General features: G+C 37.7%; 1 protein-coding gene across 5 annotated transcripts in view; it reads right to left on the bottom strand.

Moving 5' to 3' along the window:
- Positions 1-579: 579 nt before the first annotated feature.
- The window catches only part of CHUK (component of inhibitor of nuclear factor kappa B kinase complex), a 42512-nt gene continuing 19593 nt past the window's right edge, over positions 580-23498 (bottom strand). For 2 of the 5 annotated variants that reach the window (XM_015063116.3, XM_053207629.1), the window contains 10 exons: positions 21271-21394; positions 20709-20860; positions 18836-18897; positions 17770-17879; positions 12736-12785; positions 6466-6562; positions 6023-6170; positions 5338-5471; positions 2810-2909; positions 580-2062 (listed from right to left, as the gene is read on the bottom strand). In XM_015063116.3, the coding sequence (XP_014918602.2) occupies positions 2033-2062; positions 2810-2909; positions 5338-5471; positions 6023-6170; positions 6466-6562; positions 12736-12785; positions 17770-17879; positions 18836-18897; positions 20709-20860; positions 21271-21394 (1007 nt within the window). In that variant the 3' untranslated portion in view covers positions 580-2032. Of the gene's footprint in view, positions 2063-2809; positions 2910-4054; positions 4293-5337; positions 5472-6022; positions 6171-6465; positions 6563-12735; positions 12786-17769; positions 17880-18835; positions 18898-20708; positions 20861-21270; positions 21395-23498 lie in introns of all 5 variants that reach the window. The other 3 variants (XR_003421250.2, XR_003421249.2, XM_027062842.2) reach the window with 3 other exon arrangements.

Raw genomic sequence — 23498 nt, forward strand, 5'->3', positions numbered from 1 at the left:
CATCTCACGGCTCATGAGTTCCAAGTCCTATGTCAGGCTCTGCACTCACAGCACAGAGCCTGCTTGGGATTCTCTCCCTCTCTTTCTGCCCCTCCCCTGCTCTCTCTCTCTCTCAAAATAAATAAAAACAAAATAAATAAACACATACATACCTAGAACTAGAGAAGCAAGGGACAGGCTGCCTATTAAAACAGCAGACACGATTTCCATATTTAGAGAAACAGTAGTACCAGATGACTAAAAAGTTAGAAGACAGCCCCAAGATTTCAAACTTAGATGATGGAAAATGACAGTACTAGGAAAATGAGGATGGTGTGACTAAGACCTCAGTTTATAGAGCAAGATATGAGTGAGTATGGTTTTTAGACATGGAGAGTGGTGACGGGAGAAAAGACTATATTAAAAGAAGCTACCCAATACTGTTTTTACTATAAGTCCTGTTTAATTCCTAAGGAAAGTACAGTGAGGGCCTGTTATGTTATTCTGTGCTTCAGTTCCACTTCATGGAACCATCCCATTCCCAAACCATATTCAAACATTCTGTTGTAATCTGATTATAATGAATAGAGATTCTACAAGTAATTTAAAAATCATTTAATACACAAAGTGGAAAACTGTCTAGAATATAAAAGCATTTCACATTTTTTTAAAAAACACAAAAGACCTTCTAATTTATTTATTTAACAGATGACAGATGGACAATCCTTTATCTGAAACCCTTAGGGCCCAATGTTTCAGAATTACAAAATTTTCAGATTTTAGAAAAGTAATTCAGTGCATATACCATCCTCCATAAACACCCAGCAGGGTCTGTGGCAGCGCTCCCCCGCCCCCAATAATCAAACATGTTACTATTTCCACAGCAAAATAAATGAATATTCACACTAAATGGGATAAGCAGATTCAATATCAGTTCAGGTTAGATTTGCAAGCAAATGAGTTTTGTTACCAAGCTTATGAAAAATGTTTTCAGAGCTTTATATTTGGAATTACAGATAAGAGAGTGTAGACCTTTATACATTTGTAGAACATGAAAAATTCATTAAACAAATGACCCATTTTTTACAAATGAAAAAACAACAGTTTTCAAACATATTATAAATTAACGGCATTTTCTTGATATTATTAAATGTACATCTTAAATACATATACACATAGCACACTTAACAAGACTTATTTGAATCAACTGGTATTAAAGACACAGATGCTGGGGTCCCTGGGTGGCTCAGTCGGTTAGGCATCCAACATCAGCTCAGGTCATGATCTCATGGTTTGTGAGTTCAAGCCCTGCAAAGGGCTCTGTGCTGACAGCTCAGAGCCTGGAGCCTGCTTCAGATTCTGTGTTTCCCTCTCTCTCTGCCCCATCCCCTGCTCATGCTCTGTGTCTCTCTCAAAAATAAACATTAAAAAAAAAGAAAAAAAGGATACTGTCAAATGTGCAGTAAAAATGAAACTATTAAGATTAACTCCTTATGATGCCAGGAAGAGCATTTTTGAATGCAACACAAGGAGGTAGAGTTTAATCTTCATGAAGTACAGTTTTACTTGTGAGCAGTCTCTTCCACAGAAACAAAGGCAAACAACTTTTACCTTGAATGCATGTTAGTCATATATATATATATATATATATATATATATATATATATATATATATATGTATACACACACACACACACACACACACACACACACACACACACACACACACTTTTGGCCTTATGCCCAAAAGTTAAATGACAAAAGATGTTTTTAGTCAGTTAAACGTTTTATCAAGTTTGAAAACAAATGGATTGCTGTGCTTAAATAGCTATCGTATTTAAACAAGTCCACTAACGTTTAAGATTCTGTCTCTTCAGAGATTAAAATTACCCAAAGTGAAAATACTGTCCTTGTAAAATCATGCATATTTTCTGATCATGGTCATTTCTTCAATTTGCTGGTGTCTGAAGAATGATTTCATGGGAGAAAAACAAATTTCCAACACGTGCTGCGACAACTTCCATAGGTTTGGGGACAGTGAATAAGTAGCAAGTCATTCTGTTAACCAACTCCAATCAAGATTCTAAAACCAGGCATGAAAAAGTTATAATTAGATGTTGACTCTAAGTGGTAGGTTTATGGGTGTTACTTTTTGCAAGTTTTCTGTTTGGACCTGTTATAATAAAAAGTTGAAAAATCAAAAGTATAAGTAAAATTACAAGTTGAAAGTTTAGTTTACCTTCTTTCCTGCTAATTAAAAAAGTATTTCAAAGAGTTTTCATAAGTATGAAGTAAATAATTAATAAGAGGATATACAAAGAGTTGACCTTGAGACTAAATGTAGTAAAGTTAATTCAGTAAACATTTTTATTATAGTTTCTCCAAGTTTTAACAAATCAATAATTCACAGTAATCAAATCTTAATATAAATACTTCTATTAATTACAGCTATATTAACATCATTCATTTTGCACACAGTGGTTACTAGATTTGATTTATAGTACAAATCCTGCTCCATCTTATTAGAGAAAATTGAGTGCTGAAGCAAAAAGGTACAAACCATTCAATTTCAGTGGTCACATTGCAAAAAAATGTTCACCCTTCATTTAATCTGACCAAATATGCTACTGTTGAAGATTAGTGCTGACACAATACTAGTATACCCATGAGTAAGAGAAGAGGGATTTGAGGTCAAGGATATTCCTCAAATGCTCTCTTTCTTCAATTCCCCACGTGAATCCCAAATGCCAGGTAGGGCTCACATGGAAAGTTTAAAGCTCGCTGCATCCAACAAACCTAAAACACACACCCATATCCATAAAAAACTTACCATCATACTACTGCCCTGTTCCTCATTTGCTTCATGAATAATAGTGCTTAAATGGCCAAGACAGTTCAAATTTTCTTCTATCATTTGTGCTACAGTCTCCCTGTATGATGAAAAAACAAAGCCTTTTCAAATTCAAAGCAGCATATGAACTTCCTCTACCTTCTGGTCTTCAGGGTCAGGATGATCACTGGCTTTCCTGCAACCCTGCAACCCAGCACCCCAATGCAGCGGCTTCCTACAGTCTTCAGTCCTACTTGTTAATCCAAGCTGTTGCCTCTGCCCAGCTCTAATGATAAGAAGTCTACTGTACGTCCAATCTGACTTCCCTCTGAAATATAAGTGGTGATTACATACAACCTTCCCCCCCCCCCCCGACTGAAAACAGTAACTAGGGGGTGGGGAGATAACTGCAGCACAGACAGATGAAAAATCTTTTTGTTTCTGGAAATTTCCTTTTCCTTACAAGCAGTGAAAACATCAGTATGCCTACTTCAGAAACACAAATGTAGGGGTGAAGATACAAAAGATCAAGGAATGTGAAAACGGTGGTTGGAAACTACAGGTGACAGCAATGAAAAAGAAAACAAGCAAGCTGATTCCTGAGGATAGGAGAACAGTGTCACAGGGGAAATGCCCAGAACCGACAAGTATCTCTGGAAATTTATATTTGAAGGAAATCCTGATTCTGGTTTCCACCTTGCCCACTTTCCTCTTCCGTATGGCCTCTATCCTCACCTTTTACCAACCCTCAGTCTCTACCTTACTAGAACCAGTTCTAGGCCAAGGATGATAGCCACTATAAGCTTAGAACTAAATTCTAATTTAGCTCGTGTTCAACAGATGAAAAAACTGAGGCCTACAGATCAATCCTTGGTGGTTAAGTACTATGTGTACATTAAAACTGAAATCAATTTTCCTTTATAATGTATTCCTACTGGAAAATATATTTAAAACTCCTGTCTGACATGCTTTTGCTAACAACCACAACCTCAAATTAGAAATTACCTATATAGAGGTGACATTTGCAACCATTAGCATCCCCTAACAAACCTAAATGCCTTTAACGAAAGCAAAAAGGTTAGGAATGTATTACATTTTATTTGCTTAAACTCTGTTTAATGGAGTATTTCCTAAAGTCAATCAAATTATAGCCTATGCTGCAGCTGGATGTATTGCATTGGGCCAAATCTCTAATGACCCCCAAGACATACCCTGCAACTTGCTTTCTTTAAAAACATAAAATACCTGGTATCAGCTTTCCTTCCTGCCATGTGCTTTTCTCTCATAAAAGTAGAGTACAGAATGTGCAACTGCATGACCTCCTGAGCAGTGATGTAACATGGCTGCACTTCTGCAAAACTAATTATGGGCAGAGTTTCCAGGTAATGCTGGTGCTGCTGTAGAGGTCTCCATGAGTTGTGAGAAAAGCGACAATACACAAGCTAGCAAAGAGCCACTGGCTCTGGATACGGCACATCTTATGCTGAGAAAAATAACAGAAATGGATAGTCATTCAGCTTTTAGCAGAAGAGCAGGAATTAATAAAAGAAAATACAGGATTTCAAACTTGAGTTCTTATTTGCAAAACTGATTTAAGGCATTGAAAAGTCTGATTTTAGAAATACTAAGTTATAAAACAGAGTAGGGGCGCCTGGGTGGCGCAGTCGGTTGAGCGTCCGACTTCAGCCAGGTCACCATCTCGCGGTCCGTGGGTTCGAGCCCCGCGTCGGGCTCTGGGCTGATGGCTCAAAGCCTGGAGCCTGTTTCCGATTCTGTGTCTCCCTCTCTCTCTGCCCCTCCCCCGTTCATGCTCTGTCTCTCTCTGTCCCCGTTGAAAAAAAAATTTTTTTTTAAAACAGAGTAAACTGAGTAATTCATTAGAGGGGTGGTGATCAAGGACCCGAAAATGATAAATACAAATACAAAAGACCATAATTTCTCAGAGATAAATGGTTAAGGAAGAAATAGTTTGGGTAAAAGAATTCATAAGCCAGTTACAGAGAAAGAACTTAGAACTTGGATTGAGCTCAATAAGTAACATTTACTGAATATTTACTTCCCAAGCTCTTTCATACATCATCTAATTGAATTTTCACAGCAGTTCCCATTTTATAGGTGAGGAAGTGTGCACATTAAAAGAACAAAGTTAATTGGGGCACGTGGGTGGCTCAGTCAGTTGAGCATCCGACTTCGGCTAAGGTCATGATCTCATGATTCACAAGTTCGAGCCCCACGTCAGGCTCTGTGCTGACAGCTCAGAGCCTGGAGCCTGCTTCAGATTCTGTCTCCCTCTCTCTCTGCCCCTCACCTGCTCATACACTGGCTCTCTCTCAAAAGTAAACATTTAAAAAAAATTAAAAAAAAAAAAAAAAAAGAATCAAGTTAATTGCACAAGGTTATTGCAAAGGGATAGTCAAGATTCAACCCTGGTCTATAAGGCACTAAAGATATGCTTTAACCACTACGTTCTCCTGCCTCATTCCTACCACTGCACTTGATAACTATCTATTGTTGCAAAGTGAACCCACCCATCTTGAGGAGTTACCACGCATGACAGGGGATGTTCACGTTCTGCTGAAGTTGGGGGAAGCCATGCTGATGCCTGAGGGGTTATTGCACCTTCTAGACTGGATCCTACAAGGGACCGGGCAGAACTCTGTGTCTGAAGGGGAAAAAAGTAAATAAAAAGATTATAGGCAAGCACCTCCATTGATTCATACAATTTCCTGTAATATTCCTAAGATTTACACTTCTACCACTATATGTACAACCAGAGTATTTCTGTACAAAACTATTCCCCACCTTTATATTGACCCCTTTCTTCACTGACTAAAACCAAATGTAGCTACCCCTTCTCATTCCACTTTTAGTTGGAGAAAACAAAAACAAAAACAAAAACCAGTTGAACAAAGGATTACTTTTATTAACTGGTCAGGCACATCTACCCCCAAATTAGGTTGGGATACCCCAGTAGTCTAGGGCTAGAAGGAGTAAATATGAGACTGCAGAGGAGAGAAATAATGAAGGATGATCATGAAATCCCGCATCTGAACTGCCAGTCAGACACCAAGCAAAGAACATGAACATCAACCTAACACAAAATCCACACATGTCTAAAAGGACCTAGATCAGATCATGCTGATAAAAAATCCTTTTTGCAGGGAATACCAGCAAATCAATGTCACGTTAAATAATTCATTAAAAGTTACTTACACAGGCAATTTTAAGGAGATGCCATATTTCTTTCTGCCTCTTTCCCTGCATAAACATGACAGTATTGTCAGCTTCTTTGATGTTACTGAGGGCCATTTCCACCTTGGGCAGTAGATCAATAATCTTCTGCTTACAGCCCAATAACTTGCTGGAGAGATGAAATCACTGTCAGACAATTATACATCCCCTTCCCCCACAAGACACCATACTCCCACACCCAGCTGGGGAAATGAATCACAGTCCGCATCAGATTTCGTGACTGATCTCCAAAGCAATACACACAAACAGGACACCTAAATGCACACAGCTATGGTCCAGTTACCCAAGGTATTGCCAGATACCTTCCTGGGTCTAGTGTATTTACCAAAAAGGGATATTACACTTTAAAGGAACATGATACAAGTACCCTGGCTTTTCAGTAGGAAATAAAACAATTTTTCTACCTCAGATGACCAAACAGCTCCTTGAGAACCCGGTCCTGACTCTGAACAGTATGTACAATGATCTTCACCATTTCTGTGCTGTCGCTGTAGGAGTGATCTATAAAAGATCTCAGTCAGTAGGTATAACCTCTCTTCTGCATGAACATATCAGCCTCCAAACAAAAAAATCCTAAAAATCTGAAACTAATTTTAATTAATAAGCATCTCTATTTAAATTTAAAACTGGATTAAAAATTTAAGATTATAATATATAAATAATTATATATCTAAACACAAAGTATGTGTATTTGTGTTTGTATAAAGCATATACAGGGGCTCCTGGGTGGCTCAGTCGGTTGAGCATCCAACTTCGGGTCAAATCATAATCTTGTGGCTTGTGAGTTGGAGCCCCGCACAGGGCTGGCTCACTGCTGTCAGCACAGAGCCTGCTTGGGATCCTCTGTCCCCCTCTCTCTCAGCTCCTCCCCACTCACACACTCTCTCTCAAAAATAAAACAAACAAAAAAGCATATATAAATTTATCACTGTATCTTGAACAAACCTTAGTTGTCTGTTTTGAGAAGAATATGTTACTGAGAACAAACTGAGGGGTTGATAGGGAGTGGGAGGGAGGGGAGGGTGGGTGATGGGTATTGAAGAGGGCATCTTTTGGGATGAGCACTGGGTGTTGTATGGAAACCAATTTGACAATAAATTTCATACATTGGAAAAAAACAAAGAATATGTTTAGTTCCCTTTAACCCATATTAACCCAAACCCCAGACACAAATGCAATTTTCTGGCCAAGAGATCAATTTTTCTTGGATAATTAACATCACTTATTTAGAAACAGCAGGACAATACATCAAACTTCCACTGGTTGAAAAGGAGACCCTTGACCAACTAGGTTGCTTGGGATTTCATGTTTATCTGTTTACAGCCCATGAAAACTTTGAAAAAAAGCGGACTGACTTAAGCCAAATATGATGCGCTAATAAAAGGACGTATAGACGCCTGACAGTTCGGTTTGAGGGTAGTATGACATCTTAAACTGCCAGCTGACAAATGTTCTCAAAGAAAATGGCTGTGTGGACACAGTGAGGTCTACAGTTTATAGGAGATGGTACCCCAATTAAAACAGCAACAACAACAACAACAACAACAACAACAAAAGCATTAATTGTTATCTTTCAGAAGTGGTATTTAAAGTTTTGAAAAACCGGAAGACTGCTCATAGATCATGCTAGTATTTCCTTGGACAATAATTAATCTCAAATGTAAAAATATTATTTGTTATTACCAACTCAGTTTTCTCATTTAACCCTCACAGGAGTCCTGGGAGATGGCTACTACTGTTACCCACATTTTACTATGAAAGGGGTATCAAAGAAGGTTTTTTAAAAAGTTCAACGTCCTTTGTTATCACTGCAAAGATCTCCCCCATAGCCCAAGTTTATTCCACACACACGTCCCTGTTTGTCTCTCCCTTACCAACAACCAGACACAGGGGCTCCAAACAGGCTTCTCTCCCAACAGCACTCCTTCCTAAATCCTGTAGACCAGGACAGCTTCCCCATTGTACTAGCTCTCTTAGATGGTCAGAGACCACAGAACATTAACTTTCTCCAACATACAGAATGAAGAAAGTTGTTTTTTTACCATTTTCAGCTGAACTAGAGTCTCAAATCAACTCTAAGCCAGAGAAGACACTAGAGACCATGTATCAAGTATGATTATATAAACCCCAATAAGAGATAAAACTTGTTACAACTAGTTTGTTCTCAAGGTAATGATCAATTCAAAGAAGCAACCTGGATAGCAAGTTTATTTCTGGGCTCTATGATATGTTAATATGCTGACAGGACTACTGCAAAGTTTTTATAAAAATAATCCAGGGGCGGGTGCCTGAGTAGCTCAGTCGGTTAAGTGTCCACTCTTGATATCAGCTCAGGTCATGATCTCAAAGTTGTGGGATCCAGCCCTACCTCTGGCTCTGTACCAAGTATGGAGCATGCTTGAGATTCTCCTTCTTTTTCTCTGCCCCTCCCCTGCTCACTTGTACTCTCTCTCTCTCTCTCAAAATAAAAACACCCTTAAAAAAAATAAAATCTTTAAAAAAAAATAATTCAAACAAATGTTATCACTTACTATGGAAGTTAATTTGAGCCAATGGATGGAATTTTGTATGTCTTTACCTGCAATACCCAATTCATTGGTCAGAAGACTAGAAGGAATGAATATTGATTAAAGGGGGGGAAAAAGAATTAGACTTATTCTATTGGAAATCTTAAACTTCAATACTTTATTCTAACCACAACTTCCATCACTTAAATCACTTTCTGTCAATACCTTGAACTTTTTTGTCCTCTTCTGAGCAAAATCCTAACCCTGGATCAGTCTAACCATCTGCTCTATCAGTTCCTGCAGCCATTCCACTAAACACCAGCAACAAAAATATTATACTACCATCTCCTCTGTGGTCACTATTGATTCACAGGTTTTCACTTCTGCTCTGGATTCTTTTTTTTTTCTGCTCTGCATTCTTAATAAATGTTATGGATCAGCAACATCTTCCATTGCACATACCAGCTTTTAAAAATCATTAGCGTACAGGGGCGCCTGGGTGGCGCAGTGGGTTAAGCGTCCGACTTCAGCCAGGTCACGATCTCGCGGTCCATGAGTTCGAGCCCCGCGTCAGGCTCTGGGCTGATGGCTCAGAACCTGGAGCCTGTTTCCGATTCTGTGTCTCCCTCTCTCTCTGCCCCTCCCCCGTTCATGCTCTGTCTCTCTCTGTCCCAAAAATAAATAAACGTTGAAAAAAAAAATTAAAAAAATAAATAAATAAATAAAATAAAAATCATTAGCGTAGTCCTTAAATCTATGCCCTCATCACCTCTTCTGTTAACCCCATCACTTCTGTTAACAGTTAACCCCACTTACTTTAGGATGGGAGGCCACAAGGCAGTAAGACTCTCAACCTCCCAACCCCTACACTCACAAAAGTGTGGGTATCCATACTCACCCTCAGTGGTAACAAGCCTAATTGCTCCCACTATTCTCTGGAGTCAGCCTCTCAAGCTTGTTCAGGGACCAGCCCCTGTTCAGGGGCCCTTTACTAAGAAGTTTGTTTGTTTGTTTATTTAACATTTGTTTATTTTCGGGGAAGAAAGAGAGCGTGCATGCGCCCAAGTGGAGACAGCCAGAAAGAGGGAGACAGAGGAATGGAAGCAGGCTCTGCGCAGTGAGCACAGAGCCCGACCCAGGGCTTGAACTCAAGAACCGTGAAATCATGACCTGAGCCAAAATCAAGCGTCAGCCGCTTAACCAACTGAGCCACCCAGGCACCACTAAACTAAGAAGTTTAAGTATTTATTTACTTACTTAAGAATAACAACAAACTTGTTACCTATTAACATATTTTTATTAAAAACTATTTTCCAAAAACTTTTAGTGAGAAAACTGGCCTTATTTTACCTTTCTGCAAGTTTTTTTAATCTCACCACTGATCTCATCAAAAAAGTTAAAGTATTGAGAAGCTGACAAATTTCAGTTGATGGGTACCAGTTTTCCTAAATTTGAATTTTTTGCATGAAATATGGAATTTTATCACAGACAACTAACATTGTTGGCTTTTTCCCTTAAAGTGGTGGTCATGCTTCATTAATTTTTGAGAAAATGCCTGCCACAGTGGCTTTAAGAAAAATATCAGACTTTAGTATGTAGCAGAAGCACTTTAGGAGTACTTCCTGTTTCATCACACAGAATATTTAAAAGACATATACCCAAGGGTTGAGATTTAAATAAAATTCTTAGTATTTTATCAAGGACACACTTAAATGAAAGTTTTTTTTTTTAAACTATGAATGCATAGTGGTGAAAAGTATAATGACTACCTGCATAGATGGTACTAGTGCCTTGATTAATGCTAAGTAAGGAGTAAACCATTTACCCACCAATGCTTTTGTAGCATCAGTGAAAATGTCAACATAGTGAAAAAGGCAAATAATGTCTTAGTGTTATGAAACTAGTTTTGACCTCATTGACTCCCTGAAAAGGTTTCAGGAGTCCTCAAGGGTTCATGAACCAGACATAGAGAACTGCTGGTCTAGACTGACTGGCTTCTCTATTTCTTCCTGCCTCATTCCTTCCTCACCCTTCTATAATCAGATTTCTGTTCCCCAAAGGCCATATTTTGTCAAGATCAACAATGATGTCCAAACTGGTAAGCTGAACGAATATATTCATCATCATTTTTATTACCCACACCTCTGTAGTATTTCACCCTACTGAACACTTTCTTTTTGAAACTCTCTCTGTCCTGTTCCTATCATATCATTCCTCCTACATATTCTGGTCATTTCTCAGTCACCTGTGGAGGCTCTTCTCCTTTTAGCCATTCCTTGAATGTTGGTATTCCCTGGGATTCCATCCTTGAGGATACTCAACCTACTTTTTCAGGATAATTACTCTACTCCTATGGCTGATTACTCTTAAATGGCTACATATCTATCCCCAACTTGTTTACTAAATCCATATACATATATATGGGTGTGTGTGTATGTGTGTGTATTTATATATACATACCTACATATATATATAATACTGTTTATTAGACATCTCTACTTGAATATCCAACTGACACCCTAACATCAACATGTACAAAAATGAATTCATCTTCTTTTCCCATCAAGACCATCATCCATTCTATACTTCCCATTATAGCAAGTGGTCCTGCTGACCATGTACCTAGCTGCCATAGAATCTTGAGAGGCATCATGACTCCCTACTCCAGCTCCAGCCACCCATATTCAATCCATCACCCAACACTATCAGTTCTACCTCCTAAATGTCTCTCTTGCCCTTACCCTCCTCTCACCCAGCCTCTACAGCTAAGGCTCTCTACCTTAGCTCATGGCCCACTCTATACTGAGTTATGATTACTTCAATAGCCTCATAACCAATGCTGGTCTCCAGTGTAGACACATTTTAATCCATTATGTGAAATACTACCAGAGCAGTATTTCCAAAATGCTTCTGATCATGCCATTCTCCTACTATAAAACTTTTTAAGGTTTCTCTTTGCCATCACGATGAAATCCAAACTCATTACCATAACATACCAGATCCTTTATGATCTAGCCACATCTGATTCAGCCTTTCTCTCCTGAAACTCTACAATCCAGCCACTGCATTTCTTCAAACATGCTAAGTATTACACGTACATGTCTTTATTGATTATATTTGTATATACAAGAGTCTATCTCCTTTCACTTAGCTATTGCTACTTATCCTTTAAGGCTCATCTCAGATGTCATCTCCTACAGGAAACCACCTCTAACTACCCCTGACCCCCAGGCAGGGTTAGGTATGTATCTTATATATACCTCAAAAATGTCTGTAGAAATAAACTGAACAAATTCCACACCACTAAAAACCAATGTAAAGGACATCATGTTATTTGTTAAAATAGAATTTCATATGTATATTAATTTGCATATGTTTATAAATTTTAAAGTATAAAACATATCTTTTATTTTACTTATATATTTGTAATTTAGGTATATGTAGCGAATTAGGGCACAGGATTCACCTTTTCAGTTCTTGTAGATACATACTTTATACTCTCCAAGGCATTATCACAAACAGTCTCTCAAATATATCACTATACACATTCACTGAGTTAGGAAAGCTAGGTTTCAGCCCCATTTTGTAGAAGAGGAATATGAGATACAAGAAAATTAGGTATGTCGTCAGTAAAGTGCCCAATCTGGAATTCAAGCCTTCCAGTTATCACTCCAATGCTCTTGCCAATAGATCATGCTCTGTATTCAGCAGCTGTTCAACACGAATTGTTTTGCCAGTGTAATAAGCAGCAGTGACATGCAGATGAAGGCATCATTTTCAAGGTATACCTACTTTGGCCTAGCACATGGGCCTTCTGCTGATGATTCCACACCTGAACCTGCCATATCAAATTCTTTCCAACCTCTCTAATCTTAAGCAGCACTTATTTTTTCCATCTTTCCACACATTTTCTTGCTTCCTTTTACCCTTCTGAGATCCTTTTTTTCTTTCATTCCTTCCTTTCACTTCCCCTTAAAAATTTTTCTGTTTTCCTTGTTGCTTTGCCTTCCTAATCCCTTAAATCCCATATGCTATACCATAAACATATCCATAGCAATACCAAAACTAGAATTTATCCTGCAGCTTGTTTAAAATCCAATCCCCTGGATTTGTTAAGTTTATACTGGTGTCCTAAAATGCCTGTGTACAGTGATAAAAGTGTCTTACCTGAAGGTCTGTGCTTTAACTGCTTATACAGATCAATGGCACGCTGTTCCCTAGGAAAGAGAAACCAATAAGCAACCTTATTGATAAGAATGTGGTAACTGCAGGAGACTTAAATACTCCATTCACAACAATGGACAGAACATCTAGACAGAGAATAAATAAAGAAACAAGGGCCCTGAATGATATATTGGATCAGATGGACTTGATAGATATATTTAGAACTCTGCATCCCAAAGCGACAGAATATACTTTCTTCTCAAGGCACATGGACCATTCTCCAAGATAGATCACATACTGGGTCACAAAACAGCCCTTCATAAGTATAAAAGAATTGAGATCATACCATGCACATTTTCAGACCACAATGCTATGAAACTTGAAATCAACTATAGGAAAAAGTCTGGAAAAGCTCCAAAAGCATGCAGGTTAAAGAACATCCTACTAAAGAATGAATGGGTCAACCAGGCAATTAGAGAAGAAATTAAAAAATATATGGAAACAAATGAAAATGAAAATACAACAATCCAAATGCTTTGGGATGCAGTGAAGGCAGTCCTGAGAGGAAAATACATTGCAATCCAGGCCTATCTCAAGAAACAAGAAAAATCCCAAATACAAAATCTAAAAGCACACCTAAAGGAAATAGAAGCAGAACAGCAAAGACAGCCTAAATCCAGCAGAAGAAGAGAAATAATAAAGATCAGAGCAGAAATAAACAATATAGAATCTAAAAAAACAGTAGAGCAGATCAATGAAACCAAGAGTTGGTTTTTTAAAAAAATAAAATTGATAAACCTCTAGCCAGGCTTCTCAAAAAGTCAAGGGAGAGGACCCAAATAGATAAAAATCACGAATGAAAATGGAATTATTACAACCAATCCTTCAGAAATACAAGCAATTATCAGGGAATACTATGAAAAATTATATGCCAACAAACTGGACAACCTGGAAGAAATGGACAAATTCCTAAGCACCCACACACTTCCAAAAATCAAACAGGAAGAAATAGAAAATTTGAACAGGCCTATAACCAGTGAAGAAATTGAATCAGTTATCAAAAGTCTCCCAACAAATAAGAGTCCAGGACCAGATGGCTTCCCTGGGGAATTCTGCCAGACATTTAAAGCAGAGATAATAGCTATCCTTCTCAAGCTGTTCCAAAAAATAGAAAGGGAAGGAAAACTTCCAGACTTATTCTATGAAGCCAGCTTACTTTGATTCCCAAACCAGACAGAGACCCAGCAAAAAAAGAGAACTACAGGCCAATATCTCTGATGAATATGGATGCAAAAATTGTCAACAAGATACTAGCAAATTGAATTCAACATCATATAAAAAAAAAATTATTCACCATGATCAACTGGGATTCATTCCTGGGCTGCAGAGCTGGTTCAATATTCACAAATCACTCAATGTGATACATCACATTAATAAAAGAAAAGATAAGAACCATATGATCCTGTCAATCAATGCAGAAAAAGCATTTGACAAAATTCAGCATCCTTTCTTAATAAAAACCCTCGAGAAAGTCGGGATAGAAGGAACATACTTAAACATCATAAAAGCCATTTATGAAAAGCCCACAGCTAATATCATCCTCAATGGGGAAAAACTGAGAGCTTTCCCCCTAAGATCAGGAACATGACAGGAATGTCCACTCTCACCACTGTTGTTTAACATAGTGTTGGAAGTTCTAGCATCAGCAATCAGACAACAAAATGAAATCAAAGGCGTCAAAATCGGCAAAGATGAGGTCAAGCTTTCACTTTTTGCATATGACATGATACTATACATGGAAAACCCGATAGACTCCACAAAAAGTCTGCTAGAACTGATACATGAATTCAGCAAAGACGTAGGATACAAAATTAATGTACAGAAATCAGTTGAATTCTTATACACTAATAATGAAACAACAGAAAGACAAATAAAGAAACTGATCCCATTCACAATTGCACCAAGAATCATAAAATACCTAGGAATAAACCTAACTGAAGATGTAAAAGATCTGTATGCTGAAAAGCATAGAAAGCTTTTGAAGGAAACTGAAGAAGATACAAAAAAATGGAAAAACATTCCGTGCTCATGGATTAGAAGAATAAATATTGTTAAAATGTCAATACTACCCAAAGCAATCTACACATTCAATGCAATCCCAGTCAAAATTGCACCAGCATTCTTCTCAAAGCTAGAACAAGTAATCCTAAAATTTGTATGGAACCACAAAAGACCCCGAATAGCCAAAGTAATATTGAAGAAGAAAACCAAAGCAGGAGGCATCACAATCCCAGACTTTAGCCTCTACTACAAAGCTGTAATCATCAAGACAGCATGGTATTGGCACAAAAACAGACACATAGACCAATGGAATAGAATACAGCCTCCAGAACTGGACTCACAAATGTATGGCCAACTAATCTTTGACAAAGCAGGAAAGACAATGGAAAAAAGACAGTCTCTTTAACAAATGGTGCTGGGAGAATTGGACAGCAACATGTAGAAGAATGAAACTAGACCACTTTCTTACACCATTCACAAAGATAAACTCAAAATGGATGAAGGACCTGAATGTGAGACAGGAAACCATCAAAAAGCAGGAGAAAGCAGGAAAAAACCTCTCTGACCTCAGCTGCAGCAATTTCTTACTCGACACATCTCCAGCGGCAAGGGAATTAAAAGCAAAAATGAACTATAGGGACCTCATGAAGATAAAAATCTTCTGCACTGCAAAGGAATCAATCAACAAAACTAAAAGGCAACTGACGGAATGGGAAAAGATATTTGCAAATGGCATACCAGACAAAGGGCTAGTATCCAAAATCTATAAAGAACTCACCAAACTCCATACCTGAAAAACAAATAATCCAGTGAAGAAATGGGCAGAAGACATGAATAGACAGTTTTCTAAAGAAGACATCCAGATGGCCAACAGACACATGAAAAGATGCTCAACGTCACTCCTCATCAGGGAAATACAAATCAAAACCACAATGAGATACCACCTCACACCGGTCAGAGTGGCTAAAATAAATAAATCAGGAGACTATAGATGCTGGCAAGGATGTGGAGAAACGGGAACCTTCTTGCGCTGTTGGTGGGAATGCAAACTGGTGCAGCCGCTCTGGAAAACAGTGTGGAGGTTCCTCAAAAAATTAAAAATAGATCTACCCTATGAGCCAGCAATACCACTGCTAGGAATTTACCCAAGGGATATAGGAGTACTGATGCATAGGGGCACTTGTACCCCAATGTTTATCGCAGCACTTTCAACAATAGCCAAATTATGGAAAGAGCCTAAATGTCCATCAACTGACAAATGAATAAAGCAGATATGGTTTATATATACAATGGAATACTACTTGGCAATGAGAAAGAATGAAATCTGGTCATTTGTAGCAACGTGGATGGAACTGGTGGGTATTATGCTAAGTGAAATAAGTCAGGCAAAGAAAGACAGATACCATATGTTTTCACTCCTATGTGGATCCTGAGAAACTTAACAGAAGACCAGGTGGGAGGGGAAGGGGGAAAAAAAGTTACGGAGAGGGAGGGAGGCAAACCATAAGAGACTCTTTTTTTTTTTTTTTTTTTAACGTTTATTATTGAGTGACAGAGAGACACACAGAGTGTGAGTGGGGGAGGGGTAGAGAGAGGGGGAGACAGAATCTGAAGTAGGCTCCAAGCTCTGAGCTGTCAGCACAGAGCCCGATGCGGGGCTTGAACTCACAAACTGAGAGATCATGACCTGAGCCGAAGTCAGTCGCTTAACCAACTGAACCACCCAGACACCCCTAAGAGACTCTTAAATACTGACAACAAACCGAGGGTTGATGGGGGGTGGGGGAGAGGGGAAAGTGGGTGAGGGGCATTGAGGAGGGCACCTGTTGGGATGAGCACTGGGTGTTGTATGGAAACCAATCTGACAATAAATTACATAAAAAAAAAAAAAAAAGGGAAACAGAAGCCATACCTCCGTATGTGAAAAAAATTCAATGATTAATAGTCCATAACTTGAAATGAAAAATATTATTTGAATAGAGTATGATCCCATTTTAAAGCAAGTATATATTGGGGCACCTGGGTGGCTCAGTTGGTTAAGCGTCTGACTTCAGCTCAGGTCATGATCTCACAGTCCATGAGTTCAAGTCCCGCGTTGGGCTCTGTGCTGACAGCTTGGAGCCTGAAGCCTGCTTTGGATTCTGTGTCTCCCTCTCTCTCTGCACCTCCCCCTCTCGCACTTTGCCCTCTCTCTCGCTCTCTCAAAAATAAATAAACATTAAAAAAAAATTTTGTAAAGTAAGTATATATTGCCAGTGAACATTTTACAGAAAGTATTTCACTGAGTCATAAGCAAGATCTAAAAATGCAAAGTTAGAGGCTCCTGATGGCTTAGTCAGTTAAGTGTCCAACTCTTGATTTCAGCTCAGGTCACAATCTCAGTCGTGAGATGGAGTCCCGCCTCAGGCTCTGTGCTGGGCGTACAGCCTGCTTGGGATTCTCTCTCTCCCTCTGTCCCTACCCCACTCGTGCATGTGCTCTCAAAAAATAAATAAATAAAAATGGAAATTGTATTTATTTCACATCTGCTTTGATCTACCATCACATATACAACATCCTTGCACCAAAAACAATTAAATGGGAAAAAATGATGGCCTGTGATTAGGAAAAAAATTTGAAATTTCTATCCAGACACTTAGGAAGTTAACATCATTTAGGACATTTAATGGACAATAACTTGGCCCAGAAGTATGTTAAGTAGGGAAAGAGTTTGTAACTTAGAATACTTGAAAAATTCTTAACACTCACATGAAAAGATGTTTTGATTAAAAAAGCAAAGGTCAACCCTGAAATTATTTCCAAAATTTCCTGTGACTAAGAAAAAACTTCCTTTTAAAATAGATGGCAATATATTTGGAGAAAGAAAAACCATAGAAAAGAACAAATACAGGCTTAATCTGCCAGATCTACACAGAAAGAATCGTCTGCTACAAAAAAATTATAGACACTCATACCAATAACACAAGACTTTCTTACAGAGATTCCATCAAGTCTCCCTGACGTCTTCCATAAGGGCTCTTCTGTAGCTCCATGATTTCAGTATGCAGGGACATGATCTGATCCTCCAGGTAACCAATGACACCCACCTAAAATATGACGAAACACAAAAGAAACGACAGGCTCACCACCCACAAACTGGAAAAGAACTCAGAGAATGACTTGCTGCCAACAGTAGAATTAAATGATTTTATACAAAACACCGATTTTGTTCAAGTGTTTTTATCTTTCAGATTCTGGTGCTTAATCTTTCATGCAAGGACAGACTTAATACCTATGTCTCTCTTTTCTCTCCCGACAACAGTAAACTGCTAGTATTTGCTTTCTCCCCCGAGAAGCAAAAAGATAGATGTGTCACTAACAAGACAGAGGAAAAATGGCCATCAAAACCACTGCATCTCAGTTCTATGATTTTTCATTGCCTCTTGTTCCTGACTGCCTTGAAAAAGAATGCAGAAATATAAAGACACTGGATTTCCTACCCAAGGATATCTACTGCCTTACCCATGTTCTTGGGGTAAGTACTGGCATCCAGGAGAGTAACAATTTAGTGGGACCATGGACAGATGTAACCAGTAAGGAAGGAATATGCCACCTAGAGAATGACCTATAACTAGCATGACCATATATATAATTTATTGTTCAGACAAGCATAATTTTGAGAGTGAAAGGGAGTACTACTGCTAATTATGGCAAGGCAGGTATAAACTAGAAGGTATAAACCAGGATGTACAGCTACCCTATCTAACTAATCATAAAAATAAGTGATAACTACCACTTATTATTTACTCCCATGTAATCTGCATAACCCTACTAAAACCCTACTAAAAAGGTAAGCACATTAATTGGAAACTGAAGTTTAGTGAGCTTTCAGTTTAATCTCATTTGCCCAAAGCCCCTGTTTTATCAACTATGGTACTTCCCTCTATACACACAGAGCATCTACTAGATTTTTGTCTGATATGCAGGAATAACATGAAAAATACCCTACATATCGAAACCGAAGACAATTTCTAAGAATTACAGAATGAGCTAGTGATTTTACCTCAGCATAGTGGATAGCCTTTTCTTCCATTTCCTTCCATGCTTTTAACATTTTTTCTGAGGCTAAAAAAAAAAGTCTTAATCGGTTATCTCAGAAATAGCCACAGCTTTAATTACTGACCTACCCACCTCCTTGTCATATCAACATCAAAAATATATAGTTATAGGTTGAACTGTCCCTCAAAAAGATATGCTGAAGTCCTAATTCAGTACCTCGGAATGTGACCTCATTTGGAAATAGGGTCACTGCAGATGCAATTAACTAAATTAAGATGAGTTCATCCTGGAGTAGGGTGGATTAATCCAGTATGACTAGTATCCTTATAAGAAGAGAAGAGACACAGAGGCCCAGACATATGAAGGGAGAGCTCTATTTTGACGACAGAGGGAGAGATTAAAGTGCTACAGCTACAAGCCAAGGGACACCAAGGACTATTGGCGTGAGAAGCTAGAAAGAAGCAAGCAAGGATTTTTCCCTACAACTTGCAGAGGGATCATGGCCCTGCCAACATCTTGATTTTGGATTTTCAGCCTTTGGAACTGTGACATGGCAAAAATTTCTGTGGTTTTTAGAATTTCTAATTCAAATGGTTTTCTCTTTAAAAAATGAAAAAAATAATACATGAACATGATTTTAAAAAAACAAATACTATAAAACAGAAGACAAAAAGAAAACACTCTCTCCTCCTCCCCGCCACCGTAAGGGATCTTACTATTAATCACTTGTTACACAGACACCTACACTTTACCCTTATAAGAGAGACCATCTATATATACTTTTCTTTCTTTTTTTTCCCCAACTTAAAACATCACTGCCGTTAAAGACCCAAGTGATCTTTTAATATCAGTACACATGTCTATGCCATTCTTTTTTAACAGCTGTACAAGGTATGCCACTGACAAGTCAAAGATAATTTGATGTGGGGTGCCTGGGTGGCTCAGTCAGTTAAGCATCCGACTCTTGATTTCGGCTCAGGTCATGATCTCATGGATGTGAGGTCGAGCCCACATTGGGTTCTGTACTGGGTATGGGGCCTTCTTGGGATTCTCTCTCCCTCTCCCTTAGCCTCTCTTTCACTCGCCCTTGCTCTCTCAAAAAACAAACAAAAAAATAATTTGATGACATAATTATAGTGTTTTGCCATTCACCAGAATGCCTATTATACACAAATAGAAATAAAATACTAATCATAGAACCAACTCTAGTAGATAAACTTATTTACCCAATTGGACACTGCTGATCATTTATTCTAAGACACACATACCTTGCTTAAGACAAGTTTACAAAGAGGATTTATGATAGAAAACAAATAATGGTGGTGACCCCTTCAGCTTATTATTTGAATTTTAAATCTGCTTTTTTACATTTCCTTAATATAACTGAAGAGAGAGAGCCTGGAGTTAAATATTGAAAAACTGGAGGCTGTGTATTTTTTAAAAATGGGACTTCACAGTAGGTGGTTTGAAAGGAAAACAACCCTGGAATTATTTGTGTTATTATTTATAGAAAGGTAAGTAGTTTAAGATTTCCCTGTCTAAGAAGTCATCCCGATACAGACTTTGGATCTATTTTAAAACTGAGGCTTGAAAATCAAAAGTTCTTAAATTGCCTTTGAATTTTTCTGGAGCTAAACGATTTTAGTACAATTACAGTCCAACTGGGGAGGTGGGGGGCGGAGTAGAGTTGCTAAACTAAAGGTTAAAAGCAAGAGCTACTATTCAGTACAAACACAGTTTATGATGACTTTAGACGTCCTGTCTCTTCTTCTAACATGAATAGAAGTCAAACAATGGGCTATGAGGCAAGAAGGCAAAATGGGAGATGGCTTCAAGAGACCTGACACTTCTTTCAAACACGTTACCCAAACACTCACATATCCCGTAAGTCATCTGCTCACTGTATCTTTCCAAGTCAAGTTGAATGCTTTTGTGGAAAAACTCCAATTTGGCTTTCAGTTGCTGAGATGCTGAGATCAAAGTGTTCTTCATTTTTGTCAGGTTTGCATTATATCTAAGAAGACTTAACCTAAACCGTAGCCCAAAAAAAAAAAAAAAAAAAAAAAAAAATTGGTATTTCAGAAACACTGGACAACTTAATAGATTAAATTGCCATAAACCCAAAGTCTAACTTTCTATTATCAATCTATGAAAAATAGTTAATTTCTAGAATCAGCTCTCTAAAGACTCCCTACCTGTGATATTCTAAGATAAAACAATCTTCTTATACTAGGACTGTTCAGGAACTACTCTCAAGCCATTGCGAATGGATGATTTCATACCATTAGAAAGAATTCTTTAAGTTTGTTGAGAATATTACACTCCAGATTAGCCCAATATTTTAGTATTGTGTGAATACTGATTAGTGAAAAAAGCAAGATTAATTCTTGAGCATTAATGCACATGACACTGTACTGATAAACAACAGAATCCTCTTACATTGCTGCTCTTTGTCCCTGAAAGAGCCTGCTGTAGTCTTCTTTTAGCCCAGACACATAATGCACTGCTTCAGCCCATACTTTACGTAGCTGTATAATTGGAAGTTGTATTTTGCTGTCCCGTACTATACGTAAGAAGATGGGAAAAAGAAGATGCTTATCATTCTTTGTGATTTCCTGTCCATGCAAATATCATTCCTAAAGATTCTAGAAATGGATGCTAGAAAGAACCAATTGTTAGTGTTTCATGCAGTTCAATATACATTTATAAGCATTTGCAATACACAGCCCTATTCCAGCTATGAGGGGAAATAAAAATGAGTAAGACATAATCATAAAATTTGCAATTATTCTTTTATCTGTCTTTTTTCTTGCTTCTCTCCAGTCAGAAATACTTTTTTTCTTCATTAATCCAAATTCTTTATTTCTTTCAAGTTCTAAATCAAGTCCCAAGTCCTCTATAATCTGCTATGGTCTTTGCTGCCTCTAAATAATAAATTTCATCTCCTGGACTACCAACCCAGCTTCAGGAAAACAGATACAGTAAACAGCAGTTTAATAAGATATGTTCTCTTCACTGCCAGATTTACAAAATTATTTATTGAGGGTTATCTCTTGCCCTTGGTAAAGGAAATGCTAGTTTCTAACACCATGGCAGATATGTGCTAAGTTCAATGAAATTCCATTTTAACATTATGAAATTCTCCAAGATGGAAAGAGATTCATCCTATACTTTAAAGTGGCAATTACATTCTGTTATTCTTTTCCAATGAAAACATTCAGAGAAAGGATACTACACTATGGTTTATATTGAAAAACCGTATTATCTGAAGCAGACTTAAAAAATAATAATAAAGCTATGTACCTGGAAAAATCTGTCTCCCCTAATAATTGATAGTCTGAATTAACCTTTCTTCTATTCCATATGCCCATAATTACTCCTGAGATTCCTACAACAGACAAAAACCCCAAACCAAAAAAAAATATATATATATCCCAAACACTTTAAAGAAAAAGTCTAGGGGAGGGGAGCCTTTTCACACACAAAAAAATCATATACATACTTTAAAAAATAAAGTCTAGGGGTGCCTGGGTGGCTCAGTCAGTTAAGCATCTGACTCTTGGTTTCGGCTCAGTTTATGATCTCAGTTTGTGAGTTCAAGCCCTGTGTTGGGCTTTGTGCTATCTGCTTGGGATTCTCTCTCTCCCCCTCCGCTGCTTGGGTTCTCTCTCTCTCTGAATAAATAAACTTTAAAAACTATATTAAAAAAATAAAGTCTAAAAATTGACACTCCAGTAGCAAGAAGCACACCTAGTGTCCAAATCTTGGTTTCTAATACTCTTCTCCGATTAAAGGAACCAGGGGTCCTTAGAGAAATGGCTGATCCTAGGACTGGGGCAAGAAATATACAAGATGGACCTGGAACATCTCTTGCTGCCAGAAAGGAAGTGCTAATAACTAACTAACTAAGTAAATAAATAAATAAAACAAGGAAAAGTCTGAGAAACTGTCACAGCCCAGAGGAGCCAACTAAATGTAATATGGTACCCTGGATCAGATCATGGAACAGAAAAAGGACACCACATCAAAACTAAGGAAATAGGAATAAAGTATGGCCTTAATTAATAATTGGTTGGTTCTTTACTTATAACAAATGTACCATACAATATAAGATGTTAACAAATGAGGAAACTATATGTGTTGGGAAGGTGAATAACGTAAGAACTCTGTACTATCTGTAAATCTAAATTTACAGATTCACTATCTGTAATGTAAATTTAGATTTACTATCTATAAATAGTAAATAGTTTTTACAAAAAGCTACAAAAAGGTAACACAGATGAAAGATTACAGAATTTTAACCCCATGCCAGTTGTGTTCTTGATTTTACAATACTGTGCTTGATTTTAGTTTTGGGTATACAGAAATTGATCACTTCTTCCAAAGAAAAGAGTAATTCTTACAGGATAAATGAAAACATTTGAACATTAAGCAGTATTCATACAATAAAATGAAATATTTGAATATGTTTAAATAATGAAGAAGCAACTAGAAAGTAGGCTTAATTAATAGTGGAGATTCATTCTTCTGTGACAGCCCTAACCCACAGAAAGTAAGTCTTCTTTCAAATGAGGGTTTTAGAGTGATTTGACATCTACCATTTCACCTTCCAAACTATATAAATTCATTTTTAACCACACTTAAAAACCTGAAGTATGAAGTACAGA

The sequence above is a fragment of the Acinonyx jubatus genome, chromosome D2, assembly GCF_027475565.1.
Source record: "Acinonyx jubatus isolate Ajub_Pintada_27869175 chromosome D2, VMU_Ajub_asm_v1.0, whole genome shotgun sequence".
In the NCBI taxonomy this organism is placed as follows: domain Eukaryota; kingdom Metazoa; phylum Chordata; class Mammalia; order Carnivora; family Felidae; genus Acinonyx; species Acinonyx jubatus.